This window comes from Gobio gobio, assembly GCF_949357685.1.
Source record: "Gobio gobio genome assembly, chromosome: 6".
Lineage (NCBI taxonomy): Eukaryota > Metazoa > Chordata > Actinopteri > Cypriniformes > Gobionidae > Gobio > Gobio gobio.
The window spans coordinates 25,353,821-25,380,341 of record NC_137102.1 but is presented as its reverse complement, the minus strand read 5'-3'; the positions used below and the strand labels follow the sequence as shown (position 1 = coordinate 25,380,341).

General features: G+C 44.6%; 1 protein-coding gene across 1 annotated transcript in view; it reads left to right on the top strand.

The window, feature by feature from the left end:
• slc25a24l (solute carrier family 25 member 24, like) overlaps window positions 1-25,867 on the top strand; it is a gene marked incomplete at both ends in the record, with an annotated part of 35,387 nt that extends 9,520 nt beyond the window's left edge. The window contains 5 exons of the mRNA XM_079820441.1: window positions 21,831-21,968; window positions 22,048-22,155; window positions 22,966-23,133; window positions 24,840-24,978; window positions 25,683-25,867. Coding sequence (XP_079676567.1) covers window positions 21,831-21,968; window positions 22,048-22,155; window positions 22,966-23,133; window positions 24,840-24,978; window positions 25,683-25,867 — 738 coding nt within the window. The remainder of the gene's footprint in view (window positions 1-21,830; window positions 21,969-22,047; window positions 22,156-22,965; window positions 23,134-24,839; window positions 24,979-25,682) is intronic.
• Window positions 25,868-26,521: the final 654 nt, after the last annotated feature.

Below are 26,521 nucleotides of genomic sequence, written 5' to 3'. Positions count from 1 at the left end.
AAAGCCAGGTTTCATTTTGTTGATATATTAGAATTAAAGGGTTTTACAGAGGGGATTTTGGATTTCTGTTTTGAATACTCAGAAAATACTGTAAACAGCCAGAAAAAGTACATTTTCACCATGTTTGTTTTAGGAATAATATGTTGTATTAAATCAGGAACATTTTAAACATAGTTCGTTCACACAGTCATGAAACTCTTGTGAGCAGCTGATTGGTTCTCCTAAAGCCGACTGCTTTAGCTAGTCAATCTTTTTTGTTCTATATAAGAAGCCTATTTGTTTCTGTTTTTGAACTGGCTTAACTCAGTGCAGCACGCCAAGGAGAATTTTCCCAGCCCTCCTCCTTTCACAGCACCACCTTCCTAGATCTGCTAGGAGGTTCTCCCTACTTTCCTTGCAGCAGCTTGTATCCTATTCCCTCTATTCATGTGCAATGCGTTTAATTTGTTTCGGCAGTAGACATCTCTCATGTAACAGCAGCATAGCAGATCTAGTCCGCCAAGACATAGCTATGTATATTCAATTATTAGCAATAAAATGCAGTTTATGCTGTGCAAATGAAGCTCACGAAAATTAAGAATACTTAGACTTCAATACAAACAAACAGGAGAAAACTGGAAACTTTGTTGTGCAAACACAACAACTATCACCAATCGAGAACGGACAAAGAACTGATGAGAGAGCCAGGTGTAGTCGTAAGGCCGATGGCCGCAGGTGGACTCGAGGCCAAGGCCGAGGAGGAACCGGTGTACTAGAGGACTGAGGTGGAGCCAGAGCGACTGAGGGCCGAGGTGAAACAGGAGGGAGGGCAGAGCCAAATGGAGCCGTAGGGATGGAGTGACGTAGTACAGCGGATGGCTCGCAAATCTGTGGCGCAGACAAGGCGTCGTCTGACAGAGGGAGCCCGGTTGACCCTTAAGACCCCTGGTCCCAAGTGGAGCCGAGGGCGGGAGGAGCCAAGGCAGAGGAGTCTGGATGACGGGCCGAGGTGGAGTGACCAGATCAGCGGCTTGAGGTGAATCCAGGTGAAACCTTCGTCCAGAAGAAGCTGGATGCCGGAAGACCCCATGCAGGAGATAAATTATTTGCAGCAAGGACGAGAAGTTGAGGGAAGATCTGTGCACAACAGCCACTTTATTTAACAATAAACCAAGCCAAATAACACGCAGAAACTAATACTGGAATACTGCAATGCAGAAGAAATACAACCAACTATAAATAAATGAGAATGAACAAAGAACAACTCAAACTGAGGAATAAATATAACTAAAGAGTTAAACAAGTAGCAGGTGGCTCAAAAAATCAAACAAAGAGTTGCCATGACAACAAATGAGAACCTTCTATGGAAAAAAGGAAACAGCAAACACTGATGTATTAAGGTTACGTTTACACGACAACAATGTACTATTGTTGTCAATAGATGCGCGCATCTGGCTGCCGCTCCACGCTTCGTCGTCTATTGTTTACGTTTGCTGTGTCCGCTTCTTGGACAGTTGGTGTTTCTTTCTTTTTCTGCATCCTGCTACAAACTGGACTTAACTTTTTCTACTTGGCTGAGTGTACTTTTGTTGCTGTCACCGCTGAGATTCTCTGCTGTCAGCCTGCTACGAGCCCTCTCACCCTTCTCTCCTCCATCTGTTGGATTGACTGTGAGGTGAGTTAACACTCTTCTTACCAGTTGTTCGATTAGCTTGCTGTCAGGTTGGATAGCTTTCCTCTCCGTAAGCTTTTATAGATGTTGTGATGGTTGTGGTCCTGGCTAACGTAACTCTGCTGGTAGTTGATTTTCTCATGGCGATTACAAACACACCAAAGGCTATAGCACTCGTGCTGTCTCTGGTTTCCCTTATTTTTACTGGGTTTCCTTCCAACATGGATTTTGGATATCTGTCACGCGAACTCAGGGCGCTTAACCGGCACCCACGCCTCAACTCTGAAACATACGAGCACTGCCGCTCGCTCGGGATCACCCGGCGCCCGCGCTACGTGCACCGTTCAGTCCGAAGTCCCTTTAACTATCAGCAATCAACACCAACTGTTATCCCGTGCATCTGGTCAAGCCACAGAACTATGGTCAATCCGAAACGCCTAAGCGACTGCCGTCCACCGCGATCGCTTGTCTGCGTAAGAAAGTCAGATTTCAATGTCAATTCAGCTGATAACTCAGAAGTGCTGCAAAACCACTTTGCTCTACTGAACTGTCGCTCTATCTCGGACAAAGGCCCCTACCTAAGTGAACTTATTACTGACAAAAATCTGGATATGATATTCCTTACTGAGACTTGGCAAACACCGAATGACTTCATGCATCTTAATCTGCTAACACCATACGGATACCAGCACCTGTCTAAGCCACGTTTATATACTAAAGGGGGTGGCCTTGCGGTCATTTATCGCAACTCCATAACACTTGCTCAGCTGGACTTCCACACTACTACGTCATTTGAATATATGGTTTTGAAAACTTCCTCTAACAGTCCCCTTACAATCATCCTGATTTATAGACCACCCAAACAGCAAAACGATTTTTTCTCTGAACTAAGTGAACTACTAACGCTAGCCTGTGATTCATCATCCAAGGTCATCTTGCTTGGTGACTTTAACATTCACGTTGATATTCCCTCCTCTAATAGGACTCAGTTAATGACTGTTCTGGACTGCTTTGAACTTTATCAGAATGTTAACTTCCCAACTCATACTCACGGCCACACACTTGACTTAGTTTGTACATCTGGCTTGAATGACATCTCCATCAATGGTCTGGTGACTCCTATCTCTGATCACAAGCTTATTACCCTTGATTTTACACTAATCTGTCCAACTAAATGTACTGACAATATTAACATCTCTTATCGTAAGATCAATGTTATTAATGCTAGCATGTTTGCCGCATCGATTACTTCTTCTGCTATTTCTGATGTTTTTGATTCCACCTGTCCATCCAAAATATTTGACTTGTACCATTCTGCCATTGCTGATGTTTTGGATGAGCATGCTCCAATTAAGACTAGGTCTGTTCCCTTGTCCCACTCTTCGCCGTGGTTTAATGCTGAGCTACGGGCTATGAAAGCAAGAGGCAGACAGCTGGAACGTCTCTTTCGGAAAACCAATCTAACTGTACACTTCCAAGCATTTTCGGACCATATTACGCTTTACAAAACCGCCTTAAATACAGCTCACTCTTCTTATATCGCTAATTTAATCAATAACGCAAACAACAGGCCTAAATCACTATTCAGCATTGTAAATAAGCTTGTTCAGGCACCCGTGCACAATGCCTGTCTACAAGAATCTGACGACTTGTGCTGTTCTTTTCTGCACCACTTTCAGGGGAAACTGGATGCTTTACGTGGGACTTTTAGTGATGAACCGACCACTTCTAGTTGTGAGCAAGCTCAGACAAAAACACTTAATAACTTTATGTTGACCAATCCCATCTTGATTAGTGAAATGATACAGAAATCCAATTCTTCTTCTTGCCGGCTGGATCCTGCACCTACAACACTTCTGAAACACTGTAACTCTGCCATTTCTGCACCTATATCACATCTTGTAAACATGTCTATTCTCTCTGCTTCTGTTCCAGTCTCACTAAAGACGGCTGCAGTTACTCCTATTCTTAAAAAAACTAATCTGGACCCAACTGAATACGCTAACTACCGCCCAATCTCCAATTTACCGTATGTCTCAAAAATCATGGAAAAGGTTGTCGCCACTCAATTGCAGTCATATCTATCTCTCAACAATAGTTTTGATTTATTTCAGTCTGGTTTTCGCCAAAACCACAGTACTGAAACTGCATTAGCAAGGGTTATCAACGACCTCTTACTCGCTGGTGACTCGGGAAACATTTCCTTACTTCTACTACTCGACCTCAGCTCAGCTTTTGACACTGTCTGTCATAAAGTCCTACTAATGCGCCTATCAGAGATTGGTATCTCAGGGGCTGCATTATCCTGGTTTTCCTCCTATCTAACAGATAGGAAATACTACATCACTATGCACAATTACAAATCTCCCACTGTCACTCTCAAACAAGGTGTTCCACAGGGTTCAGTTCTTGGCCCGTTACTATTTATTATTTACATTTTGCCTCTCGGACAAATTATTCGCCGCCATGGTTTTCAATATCACTGCTATGCCGACGATATCCAGATATATACTGCTTGCCGACCGGATTATATTTACCAGACCACATCACTATCATCATGTGTAAATGAGTTAAAGACCTGGCTCAACTCCAACTTTCTCAGTCTGAATCTGACTAAAACAGAAATATTAATCATTGGCCCTCCATCTCTAACAAAGAATATAAGTGATATTCCCAGACTTGACCTTGAAGCTACATCAATAATTCCATCTGCCACTGTCAAAAAATTTGGGTATCATTCTTGATCCTTCACTGACGTTCGACGCTTACATTAGCCAACTTTGTAAAGCGTCCTTTTTTCATCTGCGCCGTATTGCCAAACTCCGCCCCTATGTCAGCCCAAAAGACGCTGAAGCACTAGTCCACGCGTTCATCACATCTCGCCTCGACTACTGTAATGTTCTTTTTTCTGGACTACCAGCACACTCTATCTCACGTTTGCAATATATCCAAAACTCAGCCGCAAGACTACTAACTCACACTAAAAAAACTGCCCATATCACTCCAATTCTGTTCAAACTGCACTGGCTACCCGTGTTATCCCGTATCACTTACAAAATTCTTCTGCTTACTTTTAAGTCACTCAATGGTCTTGCTCCAGCCTATCTCTCTGAATTACTTTCTCCTTATATTCCCCCTCGAACTCTCCGATCTTCTGGCTGTGAACTCCTCTGTGAGCGGAGATTTCGCCTATCATCTATGGGTGGCAGGTCTTTCTTTGTTACAGCCCCTAAGCTATGGAACTCTCTCCCCCTGGCTCTCAGGACAACAACCACGTTAAATGATTTTAAAAGTAAACTTAAAACACATTTGTTTAATCAGTATTATCAGTCATGAATATGTTAACTTGACATAACACAATCACAATGTTAACTGACTACCAATAATCTGTTGCATCTTTACTCAAACTGCCCACCATGCTGTCTGTAATTAATGTTTGTTGCCTTTGTTTTTCATGTTGTATTGCATATGTAGTGCGATTTGCAACTGCAATCGCTCATTACTTGGACTGGGCAAATGTCCACTGTCCGTCTATGTGTAAACTGCTTGTTACTTACTGTTATTGTGAAGCGTCCTTGAGCTTGGGAAAGGCGCTATATAAATTAAACTTATTATTATTATTATTATTATTATTATTACTAAAAACAGAAAAGGTGCAACGATAATGTTGTCAAAACGATCCCTGTTCACACAGATCTGTGAAAACAACAAAAAACGCTGTATTACCCAGCAGGCACCGGACCTCAATATGACGTCAGATTGACATTGGACCCCAACGTCAGACAGACGTTGCATTTTGGTTGAAAATGAAAATCGGGTTGACGTCAGAACACAACATCAGATTGACGTTGGGTTTCTGACGTCAACGCAATTTTCATTTTCAACCAAATTGCAACATCCGTCCAACGTTGGATGTTGATGTCAATCTGATGTTGGGTTCTGACGTCAATGTAACGTTGGGTTCTGACGTCAACCCGATTTTCATTTTCAACCAAAATGCAACATCCGTCCAACGTTGGAGGTTGACGTCAATCTGACATTGGGTTCTAAACTCAACACCAGATTGACATCAAACTCCAACGTTGGACAGACATTACATTCATATTGAAACTGGCCATTATCTCATTTGTCCAAATAATTAATAATACGTAACACATTATGAACCGGTTGTCATAGTTTTTGTCAGGTTCTTCATATCTAATGCAGATGTCACACTGGTTCTACTCTGGTGCTAGATGGAAGGTCATGGGCTCACCCATGCCAGGTTTTTATCTTCTGGCAACACAAGGGATAACATGCAATTCCAAAATCTAAAACCTAAAAATCTCTAAAAATTTACTTAGGTCTGTTGTGAATATGTACACAAAAAAAGAGAAGAAACAACAAACAACTGACTGAGCAATTAATAGATGGAACCAAAAGCAATGGTTTGGGATATTTCACACTATGAATTCCGTGATATCCCCAGTCTGTAATCGTTGTTATTGCTGCTTCTTCTTCTTCGCTTGTTTTAATCAAGAGATGCTGTACTCATTCAGGAGATGTGTAATAGTGCCCCCTAACGTGTAACATGGAAAGTGGAAAATATCGTAGAGATAACAAAAGACAGAAAAAAAATCACTCACGACTCATGACGGAATAACTTTTAATAAGGGTTAATCTATATTTATATGCAGTGATATATAATTTAATGCAGACTATGCAGTAATATTTTACATTTGATTACTATTTGGGTACCTGAAAAGTCTGAAGTATCTGAAGTATGAATGAAATCAGGCCAATCCTGATTGGTGTTGCGTCATGACGTAACTATGACGGCATACCCGGAAGATATATAAAGGGGAGCCTGGGCATAGTAATGGCAGTTATCGCGATGAAGCATGCGCTCCAGGCCTGCCGAGGTGTGGCGACGAGATGCAGTGCTCGTTCCCTTTCTCAGGGAACAAGGGTTATATACATAACCCAAGCCGTTCCCTTTCGAGGGAACTCCCACTGCATCGGAACGACGAATTTGGGGAACGAGTACCCACTAGGCCACACCGACGGTAGCACCAGTCCTAGTGTGAAGCCGGAGACCGGGCACAGCTAGGACTGGAGTACCCTAGCACCGGGCGTCGCAGGGAGGTGCAGACTATAAAATCTAATAAAAGTGTGCGGAGTAGCCCATCCGGCCGCCTCGCAAATGTCCTGCAAAGGGACCCCAGAAAGGAGGGCCACCGAAGAGACCATGCCCCTGGTGGAATGTGCCCTCACGGCCATAGGTGAAGGCAGGTTGCGCACCTGATAGGCCGTGGCTATTGCCTGGACAATCCAGTTACTGATAGTCTGGGTTGACGCAGGCAGCCCCTTCTTAGATGAACCAAAACACACTAATAGCTGCTCAGATTTCCTCCACTGCGCAGACTTCTCCACATATAATTTAAGGGCTCTGACCGGGCAGAGCAGGTGAAGTCTCCCTTCTTCCGCCGTCACGTGAGGCGGAGGATGAAATGCCTGAAGAACCAAAGGCTTGACCACGCTAGATGGCACCTTGGGCACATAACCGGCCCTAGGGTGTAAGATGGCCTTCACTTCGCCAGGGGCAAACTCCAGGCAAGTCGGCGTAAGCGCCAAGGCCTGAAGGTCCCCCACCCTCCTCAGAGAAGTGATGGCTAAGAGAAAGGCCATCTTAAGGGTCAAGGGCCCTCAGGGGCCAGACCCAAAGGTTCCATAACTTGGGCCGGGGGTGAAATATCGTGCCCCCTGCCTGAGACAGGAGATCCCTCCTCAGAGGAATCTCCCAAGGTTGACCTGCCAGCAGAGTTATGATGTCCGAGAACCAAACCTGAGTCGGCCAACGTGGCGCCACCAGAAGCAGGTTGGCGCCTTGTCGACGGACTCGCTCCAGGACCCCCCGGGAGCAGAGCGATCGGGGGAAATGCATACAGACGCAGCCTCGGCCACGTCTGCACCATGGCATCCAGCCCCAGAGGGGCCGGATGCGTGAGAGAAAACCACAGTGGAAAGTGGGTCGTCTCTTGAGACGCGAATAAATCCACTTCCACTGGGCCAAACCTCTCGCACATGGCCTCCACCACCTCTGGGTGGAGTCGCCACTCCCCGGGCCTCAGCCCCTGCCTGGACAGGATGTCTGCTCCCTGATTTTGGACCCCCGGGACATACATTGCCCTGATGGACAACAGTTTCCCTTGGGCCCACAGGAGGATCTGATGCGCCAGTCTGCATAGAGGGCGCGATCTCAAACCCCCCTGCCGGTTGAGGTACGCTACGACAGACGTATTGTCTGTCCGTACCAGGACATGGTGACCGCCGAGGTCCGGGAGAAAGCTCCTGAGAGCCTTGTAGATCGCCATCATCTCCAGGCAATTTATGTGCCAGGAGGAATGACGCCCCTCCCATGGGCCCCTCGCAAAGCGGCCGTCCATGACCGCGCCCCAACCAGTGAGGGAGGCGTCTGTTGAAACGGATTTCCGGCAACAGGACGCTCCCAACACTGGCCCCTGGGACAGAAAGCAAGGTTCTTTCCATATGGCTAGGGAACGAAGGCATACGCGCGTTACCCTGATCATACGGAACGGGTTCCCCCTGGGGGAAAACCCCTTGGTCTTCAGCCACCACTGTAGAGGTCTCATGTGCAGCAGGCCAAAAGGTATTACATTGGACACTGTTGCCATGTGACCCAGCACCCTCTGGAAGTGCTTGACAGTGATGCTGCGGCCTAGCCTTAATCCTGAGACCATCGCCCGCGTGGTCTCGACTCGCGTGGGAGCTAGTTGCGCCTGCATCGATGTCGAATCCCACACGACTCCCAGGAACGTTGTTCTCTGGGATGGCGTCAACACACTTTTCTTGGTGTTGAGTCTCAGCCCCAAGCACTTTATGTGGGCCAGAACGACATCTCGATGCCGAACCGCCATATCGTACGATTGGGCCAGAATGAGCCAATCGTCGATATAATTCAGCACACAGATGCCCTGGAGTCTCATTGGAGCCAGAGCTGCATCCATGCACTTTGTGAACGTGCGTGGGGAAAGAGCTAGACCAAAGGGAAGCACTCGATATTGGTACGCCTCGCCCCCGAAAGCGAACCTCAAGAGCTTCCTGTGACACGGAAGGATGGATATATGGAAGTATGCGTCCTTCAGATCTATCGTGACGAACCAGTCCTCGGACTGGATCTGACTCACGATGGTAGGAATGGTGAGCATTTTGAACCTGAACCTCATCAGAGATCGGTTCAAATACCTCAGATCCAGAATAGGACGCAACCCTCCATCCTTCTTTGGAACTATGAAGTACCGGCTGTAGAACCCGGACTCCCTCTCTGGTGGGGGAACATACTCTATGGCCCCCTTTACCAGCAAGGATTCTACTTCCTGTTCCATAACCCGAACCCGCTCTGGTTCCACTACAGTCCATGTCACTCCACAGAATTTTGGTGGAGGATGACTGAACTGCAGTCTGTAACCCTTTTCTACAGTCTGCAGGACCCACATAGAAATACTCGGAAGGCGTTCCCACGCGCCGAGATAATCTACTAAGGGAACCAGCCTCTCGAGGCTGGCCTCGGGTGTCAACCGAGCCTCGTCCCCAACCCCCTGAAGCGGCGGACCGGCAGGGAGCAGTTGGGGACAATTTTCGGTGTACGGACGCGCTAACTGCCCAGTCGCAAGTCCTCCCGGAGGCGGCTGGAGCAGTGAACATCCGCGGGAAATCGATGTGGCCCGAAGCGTCTGTGACGGCGGGATCACCACATCGATTTCCCGAGAACGCCGCGGCGGGGATAACCTCGGTTGTTCCCGCGCGGGGGGGACCGCTCTATGAAGTCCAGCCGAAGCTAGGACTTCTTCCCAGCAGCCTTCCTAGCCTGAAGGACGTTTCTTAAATCGCCCATAGGTGCGGAAGCCTGCTGGTGCGAGCGCCGCCTCTGTTGCCAAGCTCCAGGAGGAGGGGCTCGAGAGGCGATGCTCTGCTTTTGCACCTGCCGGTGCGAGGAACTGGTGGACGGCTGAGGCTGCCCGCTGGAGGCAGCCTTCCCTTTGGAGCGACGAGGGAGGTATGGCGGAAGGCCGCTGACTGCTTCCTCGCCTCCTGGAATCTGTCGACGACGGTATTAACAGCTTCGCCGAACAGTCCAGAAGGCGAGATCGGGGAGTCTAGGAGGAAGGTTTTATTTCTCCTTCATCCCCGATAAATTCAGCCACAAATGTCTCTCCACAGTCACCATGGATGCCATTGAGCGGCCCACAGCACGGGCCGTCTCCTTGGTGATGCGGAGAGACAAATCCGCAGCCTTCCGGAGCTCCAATATGTCCCCCGGAGAGGGACCCTCACCCTCATCTAACTCCTTCAGGAGGTCGGCCTGGTAGGCTTGCAAGATGGAAAGAGTATGCAAGGAACTACCAGCCCGCCCAGCCGCCATATAGGCTCTGCCCACCAAGGCTGAGGTGTCCCTGCAGGGCTTGGTGGGCAGTACCGGGGCTTTCAGCGACGATGCCGATTCGGGAGAAAGATAGCCCGCGAGAGCATCTTCCACCCGCGGCATCGTCCCGTATCCAGCTTCACGCGCCCCCAGGACATTAGAATAGTCCAATACAGGGGGATTGGAAACGCGCGCCGAATACGGCTTTCTCCAAGACTTGCACAACTCATTGTGCAGGTCCGGGAAAAAAGGCAAGCCCCGACGAGGTGTTTGAGCCCGGCGTGAAAGGAATCGGTCATCCAGCCTGCTTGGTGGCTGGATTTCCTCATTTTCCTGTGGCCAATCAATTCTTAATTTGGCCACCGCATGGGTCAAAACCTCGACCAGTTCCTCTTGAGCGGGTGGGTGAAGTGGCGACTCATATGGTGCTCCACCACCCGCTTCGATATCCACCTCATCTGGTTCCTCAGAACCAGAGAGAATGAACACCGGATTCTCCACCCCGGGGGAAGAAGCCGCAGCGCAGGCTTCCACACGGGGAGGGAGAATCTAGGAATCGTCAGACAAAGTTTGGGAAGGTGCCTCAGCAGTCCCAAACCTGTCTGACAGATCCCGCTGTGAGCCCCAGGATCTGCGACGCCGAGCCGCCTCGGCGACTGGGGGTCCAGAACCAGAGGGCTCACGAGGCTGGCCGGCCTCATCAAACACGGCCAGCCGAGAACGCAAGAGCCTGAGTGTGAGCCGCTCACAATGATCACAGGCGGCTCCCTCGAGAGCCGCCCGAGCATGCTCAACACCCAGGCACTGTACACAAAGCGAGTGTGTGTCCGAGCCCGACATGTAACGGGGACACGGATGCACACACTGCTTAAAGTCTCTTGCTTTCTCAGTCGCCATTTCACACACACTTTTTCACTCTCACAACGTACAACAATAAATAGACAGACAGATTTCACAAAGAGCGCTATGCTGAAGAGCGATAACTGCCATTACTATGCCCGGGCTCCCCTTTATGTATCTTCCGGGTATGCCATCATAGTTACGTCATGACGCAACACCAATCAGGATTGGCCTGATTTCATTCATACTTCAGACGCGCTGTTGCTTAGGGAGTGTCCCCAAATTCGTTGTTCCGATGCAGTGGGAGTTCCCTCGAAAGGGAACTAGTTTAGACCTATATTAACCTACATTTTTTGTATGTTTGTTCTGCTGTGCTGTTGCTCGTAATTTGATTGTTCTTATTTTATTACTGATTGTCTTTAACAATATTTACAATATATATTAGTTAGGCTAGTAGTTTTTGGAGTCATAAACTTATTTGTTAAGGTTACATGGATCAAAACCAACAAAAACAATACTGGGCTTATTTTATTTTATTTATTACTTTTTTTTGTTGTTGTTGGGCCAGTGAAAATTTTGGCAGGGCAAGTAGAAAAAAATCCTTATATAAAAAATGAGTCCTTATAAAAAAATGTTTAAAAAAAACAACGGACGCGTGAGCTCCATGTAGAACGGAAAAGGTGACAATGCTAAAGAGACAAAATTAGTATTTTTTTTCCTTAAAAACAACAAAATCCAGAGAAACAACTCAAGCAAAGCCTCCTTGGTTGTGTTGTAGATAGTTGTGTGATGAATAAATGTTGTTTTATATTTATTTACCAAATGTGCACTCTTGTCATTTCAGCTCACTGTACAAACATCCGCCTACTGCGTACCGCGTCTGACAACACCACGTATCCGTAACATGCCCGCTCCTCGACACTAGTAGTTTCGGGAGGTCTACTCCACTACAAATGTGTTAAAACCAACAAAATATCAGCGTCTAATGATGTTAGAGTTTCCTGTTTCATGTTAGAGTTTCACAACCTAAAACTAATAAAATATCAACGTCTAATGATGTTAGAATCTGACGTCAATATGATGTTGGCTTGAGACGTTGGCTCAACGTTAGATTTTGGTTAGTTAATACCACAACCTAAAACCAACAAAGGATCAACATCTAATGATGTTAGAATCTGACGTCAATATGATGTTGGCTTGAGACGTTGGCTCAACGTTAGATTTTGGTTAGTTAATACCACAACCTAAAACCAACAAAGGATCAACGTCTAATGATGTTAGAATCTGACGTCAATATGATGTTGGCTTGAGACGTTGGCTCAACGTTAGATTTTGGTTAGTTAATACCACAACCTAAAACCAACAAAGGATCAATGTCTAATGATGTTAGAATCTGATGTCAATATGATGTTGGCTGGAGACGTTGGCTCAACGTTAGATTTTGGTTAGTTAATACCACAACCTAAAACCAACAAAGCATCAACGTCTAATGATGTTAGAATCTGACGTCAATATAATGTTGGCTTGAGACGTTGGCTCGATGTTGGATTTTGGTTACTTTACAACACAACCTAAAAACAACTAAATATCAACATCAGCTGACGTTGGTATTGGACGTCAAATTAACGTTGGCATTAGACGTTGAGCTGACGTTGAATTTTGGTCACCTGACGTCGCAACCAAAATGTAGCCAAATAGCAACGTCTTATGACGTTGTGTGCCTGCTGGGTATTAATTCCCGGCTAGTAGATAGTGATGTCCCAGATAGCAGACCAACACTGAATCATCGTTGAATCAATGTTAATGCATCAACTAAAATATAATTGAATCACTAGGTGTTTCTCAATGTCAAGGATCCTTCCTCTGCAGGACTGGTCCTTCCAAGTCTCTTCCTTCAGAGGCTAGGCGAGGCTCCTCTTTAGCATTCGGAGAACAGGTAAATGGAACAGGCTAGCAAGTGCGCGTCAGCCTCATTACGTCAGTGAAAAGGTCCGTTAGCCATCAATAACGTCATTTGTATAACGGTTGTAATTTGTACTGGCATTTAAAAGTTAAACTTTACTTACATTTACTACGGTTATAACTAATGTTTGGTAACGTAAATACTTACACTTGAAAGCATATTGCCCCGTTAACACTCCACCAACGTCCGATATTTTGTATTTTTTTGAACAAGATAGCAAAGCTGCGCGCATAGGATTGTGGGTGATTTGAGAACGCTAAGTGCGCGAAGTCTACTCGTATGCATCCTTTCCTGTATATGGCATATCTTTCGAACGAAGGACTCAGACCTTGGTTGAAATTCCGAGGATCCTAGACATTGGAACAGCCCTTCGACGGACGTCGATGATGTAGCATCCTCGGAATTCTGGCTTCCGAGGATCCTTCCTTGACATTGAGAAACGCCTAATATTGCAATTTAACATTGATTTTTCATCAGGTTTGCACCCTGAAATAATGTTATTTCAATGATGAAAAATAGATCAAGGTGGGCTTAAAATCAATATTTTTTCAACTACAATTAAATCACTTATTTAACACTGAATCAATATTGAATCAATGTTAATGCATTAATCAAATTATCATTGAAATAATGTTGATATTTAACATTGATTTTTCATCAGGTTTGCACCTTGAAATAATGTTATTTCAACGATTAAAATAGATCAAGATGGCCATAAAATCTATATTTTTTCAACTTTAATTAAATCACTTATTTAACACTGAATCAACATAGAAACACTAAAAAAACCTCAATCTTGCTTTATGTACAGCAGGATTCTATGCCAGTTAATTTTCATGTATGGCTGCAATTGACATGATTTTGTCACATGTCTGTCTTGTCCTGTGTAGCACATGGTGTTTTGGTTTATTTCTGTCCTGTGTGCGCCTGTCATCTGTCTTGACCCCACTCCTCGTTATCTGATTATTAGTTAATTTGCTCCACCTGTTGTCCCTTGTTACCTGCCTTGTTTGTCTGCTATTTAGTCTCCTTCCATTTTCAGTCCTGTGCGGTTATGTTGTCTATGTTACGTGTGGAGGTATTCTGGTTCCTGATTCTTGTCCCTGATCTCGGTCCCTGGTTTGTCTCTGTTTGATGTTTGATTTTTACCCCATAGTGGGTTTTTGTTTTGTGTTTATGTTTCTTTGGTTAATAAAATTCATGTTCACCTGCATTTGAGTCCTCACCCCTTTTTTCACCATAGCGTTCGTGACAGAACATAACCGCCAGTAGAGGACTCAGCAGTTGTTTTTTGCCCTTTTTTCTGTTTCTCTCCATGGAACCTGTCACCCACCTAGAGGCTATGTGGTATGTGAACTCCCGTTATCTACGTCAGCAGGGAGCTGATGTGAGAAGGTTTGCTCGGGTCTTCCTCATTGAGATCGATCACTTGGACCTTAGTGAGGCAGAGACCAAGGAGGTTTTTAATCTTTGTCTGGACATGCCCCTCACTCCGGAGGAGATGGGGAGGATGGGGGTTTTTGGCTTCTGGGAGTTCATAGACTATCTTGACCCCAGCCCTCCAATGACCATTGTCCCAGTTCCGGTGGTCCCTGTTCCGCTGGTCCCTGTTCCGCTGGTCCCTGTTCCACTGGTCCCTGTTCCGGTGGTCCCTGTTCCGGTGGTCCCTGTTTCGGTGGTCCCAAAACGGAGGAGGAGGAGGAGAAAGGCTCCCTCCATGCCTGTTCCGGTGGATCGTGGTCCGGTGGTCCCAGGTCCGGTGGGTCATGTTCCGGTGGTCCCAGGTCCGGTGGATCGTGGTCCGGTGGACCTTATTCCGGTGGTCCGTGTTTCGGTGCTCCATGTTCCGGTGGTCCCTGTTCCGAAACGGAGGAGGAAGGCTGTTCTGGTGGTCCGTGTTCCACCCACGCCGACCCGGCGCCCTGCTCTGTCTGCGCCGCCCAGACACCCTGCTCTGCCCGCGCCGACCCGGCGCCCTGCTCTGCCCGCTCCGACCCGGCGCCCTGCTCTGCCCGCTCCGACCCGGCGCCCTGCTCTGCCCGCTCCGACCCGGCGCCCTGCTCTGCCCTCTCCGACCCGGCGCCCTGCTCTGCCCTCTCCGACCCGGCGCCCTGCTCTGCCCTCTCCGACCCGGCGCCCTGCTCTGCCCGCTCCGACCCGGCGCCCTGCTCTGCCCGCTCCGACCCGGCGCCCTGCTCTGCCCGCTCCGACCCGGCGCCCTGCTCTGCCCGTGCCGACCCGGCGTCCTGCTCTGTCCGAGCCGCCCAGGCGCCCTGCTCTGCCCGAGCCCCCCCGGCCACCTGAACTCTGCGGGCCGTCTCCCCGGCCGCCTGAACTCTGCGGGCCACCTTCCCGGCCGCCTGAACTCTGCGGGCCGCCTGAACTCTGCGGGCCGCCTCCCCGGCCGCCTGAACTCTGCGGGCCGTCTCCCCGGCCGCCTGAACTCTGCGGGCCGCCTGAACTCTGCGGGCCGCCTGAACTCTGCGGGCCGCCTCCCCGGCCGCCTGAACTCTGCGGGCCGCCTCCCCGGCCGCCTGAACTCTGCGGGCCGTCTCCCCGGCCGCCTGAACTCTGCGGGCCGCCTGAACTCTGCGGGCCGCCTCCCCGGCCGCCTGAACTCTGCGGGCCGCCTGAACTCTGCGGGCCGCCTCCCCGGCCGCCTGAACCCTGTGGGCCGTCTCCCCGGCCGCCTGAACCCTGTGGGCCGTCTCCCCGGCCGCCTGAACTCTGCGGCCCGTCTCCCCGGCCGCCTGAACTCTGCGGGCCGCCTCCCCGGCCGCCTGAAATCTGCGGGCCGCCTGAGCCCTGTGGGCCGCCTCCCCGGCCGCCTGAACCCTGTGGGCCGCCTCCCCGGCCGCCTGAACTCTGCGGGCCGCCTGAACTCTGCGGGCCGCCTGAACTCTGCGGGCCGCCTCCCAGGCCGCCTGAACGCTGCAGGCCGCCTCCCCGGCCGCCTGAACTCTGCGGGCCGCCTCCCCGGCCGCCTGAACGCTGCGGGCCGCCTCCCCGGCCGCCTGAACTCTGTGGGCCGCCTCCCCGGCCGCCTGAACTCTGCGGGCCGCCCCCCCGGCCGTCTGTCCCTCCCGTCCCGCCCTGGTCTGTCCCTCTTTGGGTTCTGATGGAGCGTCTGGAAGCCGCTCCTTGGAGAGGGGGTAGTGTCACATGTCTGTCTTGTCCTGTGTAGCACATGGTGTTTTGGTTTATTTCTGTCCTGTGTGCGCCTGTCATCTGTCTTGACCCCACTCCTCGTTATCTGATTATTAGTTAATTTGCTCCACCTGTTGTCCCTTGTTACCTGCCTTGTTTGTCTGCTATTTAGTCTCCTTCCATTTTCAGTCCTGTGCGGTTATGTTGTCTATGTTACGTGTGGAGGTATTCTGGTTCCTGATTCTTGTCCCTGATCTCGGTCCCTGGTTTGTCTCTGTTTGATGTTTGATTTTTACCCCATAGTGGGTTTTTGTTTTGTGTTTATGTTTCTTTGGTTAATAAAATTCATGTTCACCTGCATTTGAGTCCTCACCCCTTTTTTCACCATAGCGTTCGTGACAGATTTTGTATCTAGTCACTCAAAGTAAACAACATCCTTCAGTTTACATGCAAATGTATTTATTTATGCCCCCACAGTTTCAACAAGAAATCTCACATTGACTTAAAACAATTACATCTGAATTTATAACACAAGTGAAAAACATGACAACCTGCATCTGCAAAATGGAAGTAAATACAAATGGAAACTCGCCAATAAAGACAGAAATGGGACAGTAGTACTGAAAGAAAAAAGGTAGAAGAGAGAATGAAATACTCTGAATACTCTAAATTCAGGGGTTTCCATCACGAGCAATGCCCCAAAGCCTTTCAGGGGCGTAACGGAGCCATTTGTGCACCGTCTCAGCAAAGATGAACTCTGATGCCTCCTTTTTATCAGCATTCACTTGTAATGCACCTAAAACAACAAGATGTTAGTAAATATTTGGAAATGTGACTAATTATACATCACAAATGTACTACAAAATGAAGTGAAACTTGAAATGTGATCAAAATCTTTACATTCCAGTTAAAACAAGCTGAATTTAAATTCAAGTCTATTTAATGAAATTTAGTTTAGACTTTCCCCTTTAAAGCACCTGCAGACACAGGATTAATGAATGGAAAAGCAAGGTGAAAATATCTTCAAATATCTATCTGGTTTTATCTAAAATTAATACTGTATTTAAAAGTAAATAAACAAATAAAGTGTGGAAGTGAAACAAGTAAATGAATAATCAAGTAGCTAAATTAATAAAAGAGGAGCTGGATAGGCTAGGGGTGTCCAAACTCGGTCCTCAAGGGCCTGTCCTGCAGAGTTTAGCTCTTATTTGCCTCAACACCTGTCTGGAAGTTTCTAGTATGCTCATGGTTCAGGTGTGTTTAATTTGGGTTAGAGCTAAACTTTGCAGGACAGTGGCCCTCCAGGATCAGGATTGGACACCCCAGTGGATGAGATTATCCATTTTACAACATGAACAGGAGGCGCAGCAGTTTTCTGCAGTTTGATATAGCTGCCTACAGAACTTAAAGATCTCACTCTTCTTTCGTTTTCTTTCTTGCTGCATTAAAGATTAAAGGGTTAGTTCACCCAAAAATGAAAATTCTGTCATTAATTACTCACCCTCATGTCGTTGGACACCCGTAAGACGTCCGTTCATATTCGGAACACAAATGAAGATATTTTAGTTGAAAGCTGATGGCTGAGAAAGGCTTCACACAGGCCTCCATTGGCATTCAGTACATTGACACTTCCAAGATCCATGAAAGGCACTTAAAACGTCGTTACAAAGTCTATCTCACCACAGTGGCTCTACAATAATCATACAATGCGACGACAATAGTTTTTGTGCGCAAAAAAAAATCAAAATAACACCTTTATCCAACTTGTTCTCGACTTCCGTGTATGCCTCCACGACGCATGCGCGAGAATATGACGCAGATCCGGCGTTCGGACATATGACCCAGAAGCGATTTGTTTACGAGCAGAGGAAGACGCGCGTGTCTAAGCTGTTGGATTCTACATTGATCGTGCTTTAGGTCTCGGCGTAGTGCTCAAAATGGAGCTTAAGTGTGTATTTCATCGATTCCCGAACACCGGCGCTACGTCATATTCTCGCGCATGCGTCGTGGAGGCACACACGGAAGACAAGAACAAGTTGGATAAAGGTGTTATTTTGATTTTTTTTTGCGCACAAAAACTATTGTCGTCACATTGTATGATTATTGTAGAGCCACTGTGGTGAGATAGACTTTGTAACGACGTTTTAAGTGCCTTTCATGGATCTTGGAAGTGTCAATGTACTGAATGCCAATGGAGGCCTGTGTGAAGCCTTTCTCAGCCATCAGCTTTCAACTAAAATATCTTCATTTGTGTTCCGAATATGAACGGAGGTCTTACGGGTGTCCAACGACATGAGGGTGAGTAATTAATGACAGAATTTTAATTTTTGGGTGAACTAACCCTTTAAATTGGAATTCATTAATTCTGGTTGGCCCTCGTGAGCTAATCGTACAGGCACAGCTGAAGCAGAGCTACGAACTGATTGTCCTATTTCCCCTCACCTCCAACAGGGCAATTAGCTCGTAGCTCTGCTTCAGCTGTGCGATACCCGCACGAGGGGCGACCAAAATTACTGACATGCCAGAAATTCATCTGACCGTCTCTCGTTTCTCCCTGTACACGGGACAAATATGGGATGACTTTACTATCAAAATGATTAATAAATACACGCACAATTATCCATGAACTTGATACATTTTGTAGATTTTTCACTGTCCACAAACAAATGCCTTTCAACTTGTGTGTGCTAAATACAGAATTACATGAATGTGCAGCGTTTTGTACAAATATAGACATAATTTTGAATGCAAAACTTCGATTTTGTATTAATGTTGGTCAGAATCTGTGCGTGCAATGAGTAAGATGTGCTTTTGCGGGGCCGGTGCCAGGCATGCATTCATTGAGTCGTTTGTGAGTCGACCCTATTGTCTCAAAATCCAAAAGAATCAAATAGGATCAACTCACAAACGGGGCAATGAATGCATACGCAGCACCGGATCCACAAATGCACATCTTACTCGTTGCACGCACAGATGAATCATTTTGATTCTAAAATCATGTGAACACCTCAAAACAAACGGCGCACGACAAAGCTGAAAATCGTCCCGACCCAAATAATCCCGAGTCCAAATAATCCCGTCCCGAGTTGCATGAGTCAGAATTTGGCTCGAAATCGGACGAAAATCTCACTGTGTATGCCCAGCTTAAGAAATAAAGATTAATAAAAAAAATATGATAGGGTTTGGTGAAAAACAAACTGAAATTCGATGTAATAAAGAATATCCTGGCCGTTGGTTGTGTACAGAGGGCATTCACGTGACTCTATTAACGTCGCAGTTCACTCTGACTCGCCCAGGAGAAGCACACAAGTTGTAAGAAATAAAGATAAATAAAAACACAAAATGAAAATTGAGATGAATTGTATTAATCTGTTTGTACTTACCTCTAAAAAAACACTGCTGCTGTCCTGTCTCTGTCTTTTTCACGCTTGAAGTCTGTTAAGCTGCGCTTTGATCTGGAGGTGCATTACCGTCACCTACTGGATTGGATTGTGTCGCATTCGATCGGTAGGGTAAAATATTCTAAATTCTTTATTAACCCTGTATTATTTAGATAAATAATTAAATGTATGTAAATTATACATGATTCAAATAATAATAATAATAATAGCCTACATTTTATCAATTTAAAACAGGCTATGATTTATATAACTGGATGACCACAAGAATTAAGGACTCTCATTATATATTTAGAATTAAGTGACAGTCATTATATATCTCTCTGCATGTGCTGTAGCTAGCAGATAACACTAGAGGATTGGAGATGTTTTCCATGATGGAGGAGATTTTAAAACAATAATTAAAACAGTAATATTAACAATATGCCTATAATAATCAACTGGTTCGTCCCATTGAGTTCAATTGATGGTGGTGGTTCTTTGTTAATCCACACACTCGGGGGAGATTGCTCACATTTCACAGAAATGTACCCAATTGATTTGAATTTGCTTTAACATGTTGAATGATGGGACAGATAGATATATAGTGAGCCTCACCAGTGGAGAATTAAGCTGACCAAAAATCAACATTGATTCAATGTTTGTCTTTTTAACACTGAAAAGCATGGAATTATCAACATTGATCCAATATTATTTAGCATTGAATTTTCAACATTGGTCCACAATTCTTTTAGCATAGAATTTTCAACATTGATCCAATATTACTTAGCATTGACATTTCAACCTCAACCAAATTGATGATTCTGATGGAATTTCAACATTGACTCAATGTCACAATGCTATCTGGGGTAGACTAGGGCCGGGTATCGATTCAGATGTTCCGATTCGATTCGATTTCGATTCGCATGCTCTCAAATCGAATCGATTTAGATTCTCGATTCAATTTCGATTCAACTCAATGAATATAGATTTAATTCAAATAGCCTACTATATTTATAAAAAAGAACAGTGAAAAAGTTTACAAGTGGGTTATTAAAAAGAAATTAAGAGCCACAAACCTGCATATTAAACTCTTTTTATTTTAGGTACACTTGGGTAGGCCTACATTAAAACAGAACCAATCTCTATATTTCAAATGCATACAATTATGTTAAATACAATATAATGTTGTTTTTATGGATATTTTGATACACTTATTCTAAAACATAAAAAGGATATTGGATGATTTTCAGCAATTTTCAGTAAAGGACAAGCATTTCTTGCGATTTAGCCGACCGTCATTCAGACTCTGTCCGTTTTTATGGAGGCTTTTTCCTCCAGGGGCGTCTGAGCTTTGATTCGTGCCCCGGATGATGCATTATATTTCGTCACTATCTCTGTTATTTACGTGCCTTCCTTAGATTTTATCTTAACGACAAGCATATATGCGATACCGGGCAGGATCGACTGGAAAAAAATCGATTCTTGGCCTTGAGAATCGATTTTGAATTGACCACATTTTAAAAAATGATTAATCGAAAAATCGATGTTTTTTTCCCAGCCCTAATGTTGTCTGAACACCCAATTTTAGTTTTTGTAGTTTACACAGAGACAAAAACAAAAGTTTTTATTGTTTTTAAAAGTTTGCATTTTTAGTAAATTAATGGCCAAAATGCATAAAATGTTTTCCGCTCCCCCAAAAGTCCAGGAAAACGAAACAGAAACCAAAATGGAACGTTTAATGTTGCAGAATTTGTCAATTATTAAGCAGTCAATTAAGCTAAGCATCTCTACAGGAGACAGTAGTGTTATCATCCAGCTCAATTCAGTTCAAGATTTGGTTCTCATCCAAAAGTGTCAGTGCAGTTACTGAATATTAGTATTTCAGTTAAATTAGGAGTAGGCTATGTGGGGTTACAAATATGTTTAAAACTAAGGGAAGTACATTGTATTTAGCATTATGGTAAAGATGGTGACATCAGATTAATTATTCTGTTAAGCAAAGTTTCCAGCAAGAGTTTTCTGCCAGTTCCTGTTCTCTTTATTGTAAGTCAAACGAGCCAGATTACTTAGAATCTCACCTTTTGTCTTTAATGGCTCTTGAAGCCCCTGTCCCATTTTGAATAGTTATGCTGATTGAATTAGGACTGGTGATACTCTAGAGTCTGGGGCCGGTCCCTTTACCTGGATACTTCATTTGCATGCTTTGTTTAAGGTCGTCCCCTGCCACCTAAAAACTACAATGTACACTGCCTTAGTGGACTTGATGGACTACAGCTACAGACAGCACGTTCACAATAAAGAATCCTGCTGAAGATACATCCAAGTCTCCTGGTCTTCACTTCTGAGTTTCCAACAAGTTAATATACGATATGTTTTATTTGTGTGATTTAACAATAGTAGCCTAACACACTTCAGTGTACTGGATAGGTTTTTGGATCCAAAGCTGTGTCTCTGGGACTCCGAGAGCTGCAGACTGGAGGTTTTAGATCCTTGTGGCAAGGAAATGCTGTGAATGTTCTTAAAGGAACACCACAATCAACGCTTCAGTGCTTCATCTATGCCCAGGTGAACACACAAACATGCACAAACATTCACTCACATGTGCAGTGATGTTCAAACGTTCTTTATGTCACTCTCCCAACAGATGAGGTTGTCCACTCTTGGTGAGAGGGACAGTCTGTCGGTCCATCAGAGGTTTGGACTGGGCTGTGTGTCCGGGGCTGTGGCACATGCCGTGTTCTACCCCTTAGAGGTATCACAGTCAAACAACAGGTTGGAGTTCCTTACTGTTAGGTGTTGTCTGTCAAATATACACTTCTGTCATCATTTTTATGAAGAAGGTAAACATTTAGTTACAATAAGTTGTAATATGCCATTTTAACTTACAATTATTAGAAATGTAAGGTAAAGTGACATTGTGAGATATATAGTCACAATTATGACAAAATGTGTAACTATGAGAAATAGTCGCAATAGTAAGTCACAACTGTGAATTACAAGAAATTAAGTTGTGGTCCCACTTAATATTAGGTGGCCTTACTACTTAGCCTACATTAAAAAAACAAGTACAATGTACTTATTGTGATTATATTGTATTGCAAAACACTTTTGCTGATATTGAGGTGGGTTACGGGTAAAGTTAAGGACAGGTGTGGTGGAATGGGTAAGTTTAATGGTAGGGTTAGGTGTAAGGGAAGTGTCTACAGTGTAATTATAAATGTAACTACAGAAATTAATTACAGATGTAATTACATGCTGGTAATTTTTTAAATGTAAGAAACATGTATGTACACAATAAGTGCATTGTATCAAATTATTAATTTAAATGTTAGTACATAGTAGTTAAGGTCACCTAATATAAAGTGGGTCCAAAGTTGCAATTATGAGAATTCATACATACAGTACCTTCCATATTAGTAATTTCCATCAACAATATAAACTAAGTTGTAGTTACTGTAACATTCACAATTACAAATTATTAGAGTAACACCAGTCATCTTTCTTGACTTGTACATGTAAGTTGATATGTTAAGTTTAATTTTTTGTATTCTTCTAATGGCAGGTGCTGAAAGTGAGACTCAATCTCCAGCCTGCTGGCACCTACAATGGAGTACTGGGATGTGCCAAGTTGATTTACCAGAACGAGTCGGTGGCAGCTTTCTACAGAGGGTTCAAACCCAGCATACTCTGCATGATACCTTATGCTGGGGTGGAATGTGCAGTGCATCAGGTATTCGGGGCACTGGAGGAGGTATCTGAGTATTCAATCAAGAAGAGACTAAATACTTTCAGGCAGTGTGGCTGGGCAGTGTAATGTTTCCTGGGGTGCAGAATAAATAGTCATAATTGAGAAATAAAAGGCATTTTTCCTACCCTGAATTTAACCTTCTGATTTGAACGCTCTTTTTGAAGGGGCGTGTCTGCTGTGAGACTGTGAGAATCATGAAAAGTGTTGACTATAGCATTATATCTTTAATAAAGTTTGCAGTGATGAGCATTGTAGCCGATCACAGACATGTTGAGCACATGAATGCAGTGATCTCGTCATTGCAGCTCGATTTCTGCACTCTCACGAATGCTTTCATCATAACTAACAGTGCAAACATGATGTAAATAAAAGATTTGTCGATTTCTACAATTTAATCTCAGTTTAAATAACAGATTATTTTCATCCTAAGAGACACAATGTGAAGTTGACCATTTAGTCACTGGTTTGATTTACACATATAGACAAAGAACATCTGACTGTACATGAATCATTACATATCAGAAATCACTGATCACAGATCAGGCATTTGAATTAACACAGTTATTTACATGTTGTAAATAAGGCATGGAGTCCACTAGACCCCTGAAGGTGTGCTGTGGTATCTGGCACCAAGATGTTAGCAGCAGATCTTTTAATTCTTGTAAGTTGAGAGGTGCGGCCTCCATGGGCCGGACTTGTTTGTTCAGCATATTCCACAGATTCTGGATTGTATTGAGATCTGGGGAATGTGGAGGCCAAGTCAACACCTTAAACTCGTGCTCCTCAAACCATTCCTGAACCATTTTTGCTTTGTGGCAGGGTGCATTATCCTGCTGAAAGAGGCCACAGCCACCAGGGATTACCGTTTCCATGAAAGTGTGTACAGGTAGGCCTACATGGTCTGCAACAGTGCTTAGGTAGGTGGTATGTGTCAAAGTAACATCCACATGGGTGGCAGAACCCAAAGTTTCCCAGCAGAACATTGCTCAAAGCATCACACTGCCTCCGCCGGCTTGCCTTCTTCCCATAGTGCATCCTGGTGCCATGTGTGCCCCAGGTAAGCGACGCCATCTACGTGATTCATCAGACCAGGCCACCTTCGTCCATTGCTCCGTGGTCCAGTTCTGATGCTCACATGGCCACTGGTGGCACTTTCGGCTGTGGACAGGGGTCAGCATGGGCACCCTGACTGGTCTGTGGCTATGTAGCCCCATACACAACAAACTACGATGCACTGTCTATTCGGACACCTTTCAGAACACCCCCTATCAGAACCAGCATTAACTTCTTGAGCAATTTGAGCTACAGTAGCTTGTCTGTTTGATCGGACCAGAAGGGCCAGCCTTCACTCCCCACGTGCATCAATGAGCCTTGGCCGCCCATGACCCTGTCACCAGTTCACCACTGTTCCTTCCCTGGACCACTTTTGATAGATACTGACCACTGCGGACCAGGAACACCCCACAAGAGCTGCAGTTTTGGAGATGCTCTGACCCAGTCATCTAGCCATCACAATTTGGCCCTTGTCAAACTCCCTCAAATCCATATGCTTACCCATTTTACCTGCTTCTAACACATCGACTTTGAGGACAAAATGTTCTCTTGCTGCCTAATATATGTCAAAATATATGATTTTTGATTTCTCAGTTCTTGACCCCTTTAACATGAAACCTTTCCCCCTCTGGCAGTCGATTATAAGCTGGGCAAGACAGGATCCAGAGCACATCAGTGACTCCAAGCTCTTCCTCTTCAGTTTTGCAGCGTTTGCATCGGGACAGGCCACCAGTTACCCACTTGCTGTCATTAGAACACAACAGCAAGCTCAAGGTGAATGTTAACCTGTCCTGAACTGATAATAATTATTTGCATGAACGTTTCCCTTTATTAACTCAAATATATTTTAAGGCTTTTAATGATTGATATCTGTGCTGTACAATCTGGCATTTTTTTTAAATCATGCTCATCTTCTGTCTGCATTCACACAGCAGCAGAATTCCAGCTATAACAGCAAACATTCTCAGAACTTTGGCGTAACATTCTGGCAATGTCTCTTTCATAGTTATGAACAAATATTCTTCCGAAAATGTTAATAGACTGTTTGTTAAAAATTATCTGGTTTTTAACATGTTCTCAAAACATTACCTTTCTCATTGAACTTTTGTCTGAAATTAAGTTGGACGTTCGTCTTACATTGTTTAAATGTTACTGCTTTTTCAGAATGTTCAAAGAATGTTCAAAAGTAACGTTGCTATAATGTTGAACAATTATAAAAAAGGAATGTTCCCTTAATGTTTGTAACTATTTTTTTTCTCTAAAGCATTTAAATAAACTGGTTGTTTTAAACATTCAAAGAACATTCAGATATAATGTTTTCATAACTTAATGGGAACATTAGCCAAAACAATCGTAGAACATACAGGATACGTTCATCCCAGACTGTGTGAATGTATCAGTATTTGTCTTCTTTTGCATTTACTAAAAATGTTTGTAATTTGATCACTGTGTTGTTGTCTTTTCTCTCACAATCTCAGCTTTCTGTTCTACCTCACACAAGCCTGCAGATGCTCTTCAAGGACTCGTCGGGATCTATGAGAAATATGGAGTCAGAGGTTTTTATAATGGAATGGGTGCTAGCTTTGTGAGAGCAGTTCCTTGTGTTTTGCTTAATTACACCCTGACCTCAAAATTTGAGACTTTGCTTTCTTCAGTGTTCTAATGTATAAGAATGGTTTTGAGTCTATGTTTTTTGATTGTTTTTTTATTTTTATTTTGCACCGTATCATTATTGTGCATCCCTGTTTGAGGCATTATATGTCATTTGAGTTAATATTTCATAGCCTGTAACCATATGTTTTTTGTAAGAAATATTAATTATATTGCCAACCTTCCTGACATCAACAATCATTATTTGCTTGGTGCAATATGATATACTTAATCACTATGACACAGGTGAAAATGTGGCTTTTCCTTTATAATTTTATAATTCTGAGCCCTGGATGTCTAGCAACAACTCTGGAATATGTATGAATATTAATTTTTCTGTGAAGGTGTTTAACTTTGAAATTGGCAGTATTTAAACATCCGTAAATGTTTTATTTATTTATTTATTATTTTATTTATTTTTTTTATTTTTTACAAATAACCAAACTATAGGCCTGAAACGAAAGAAATATAGATGATGAGATGGAGTGAGTCTCAATGAGTTTCAATGAAAACAAGAATAAGGACTAGGGAAATTCAAATTTGTAATATAATAATTTGAATTATTTGGACCAAAATTAAGATATAGAGGAGTCTAGTAGGCAAGTAGTCACAAGGGCTAGGCTATGTTTGTTTGAGACAAAAGTCCAATTACACAAATGCTTTTTAT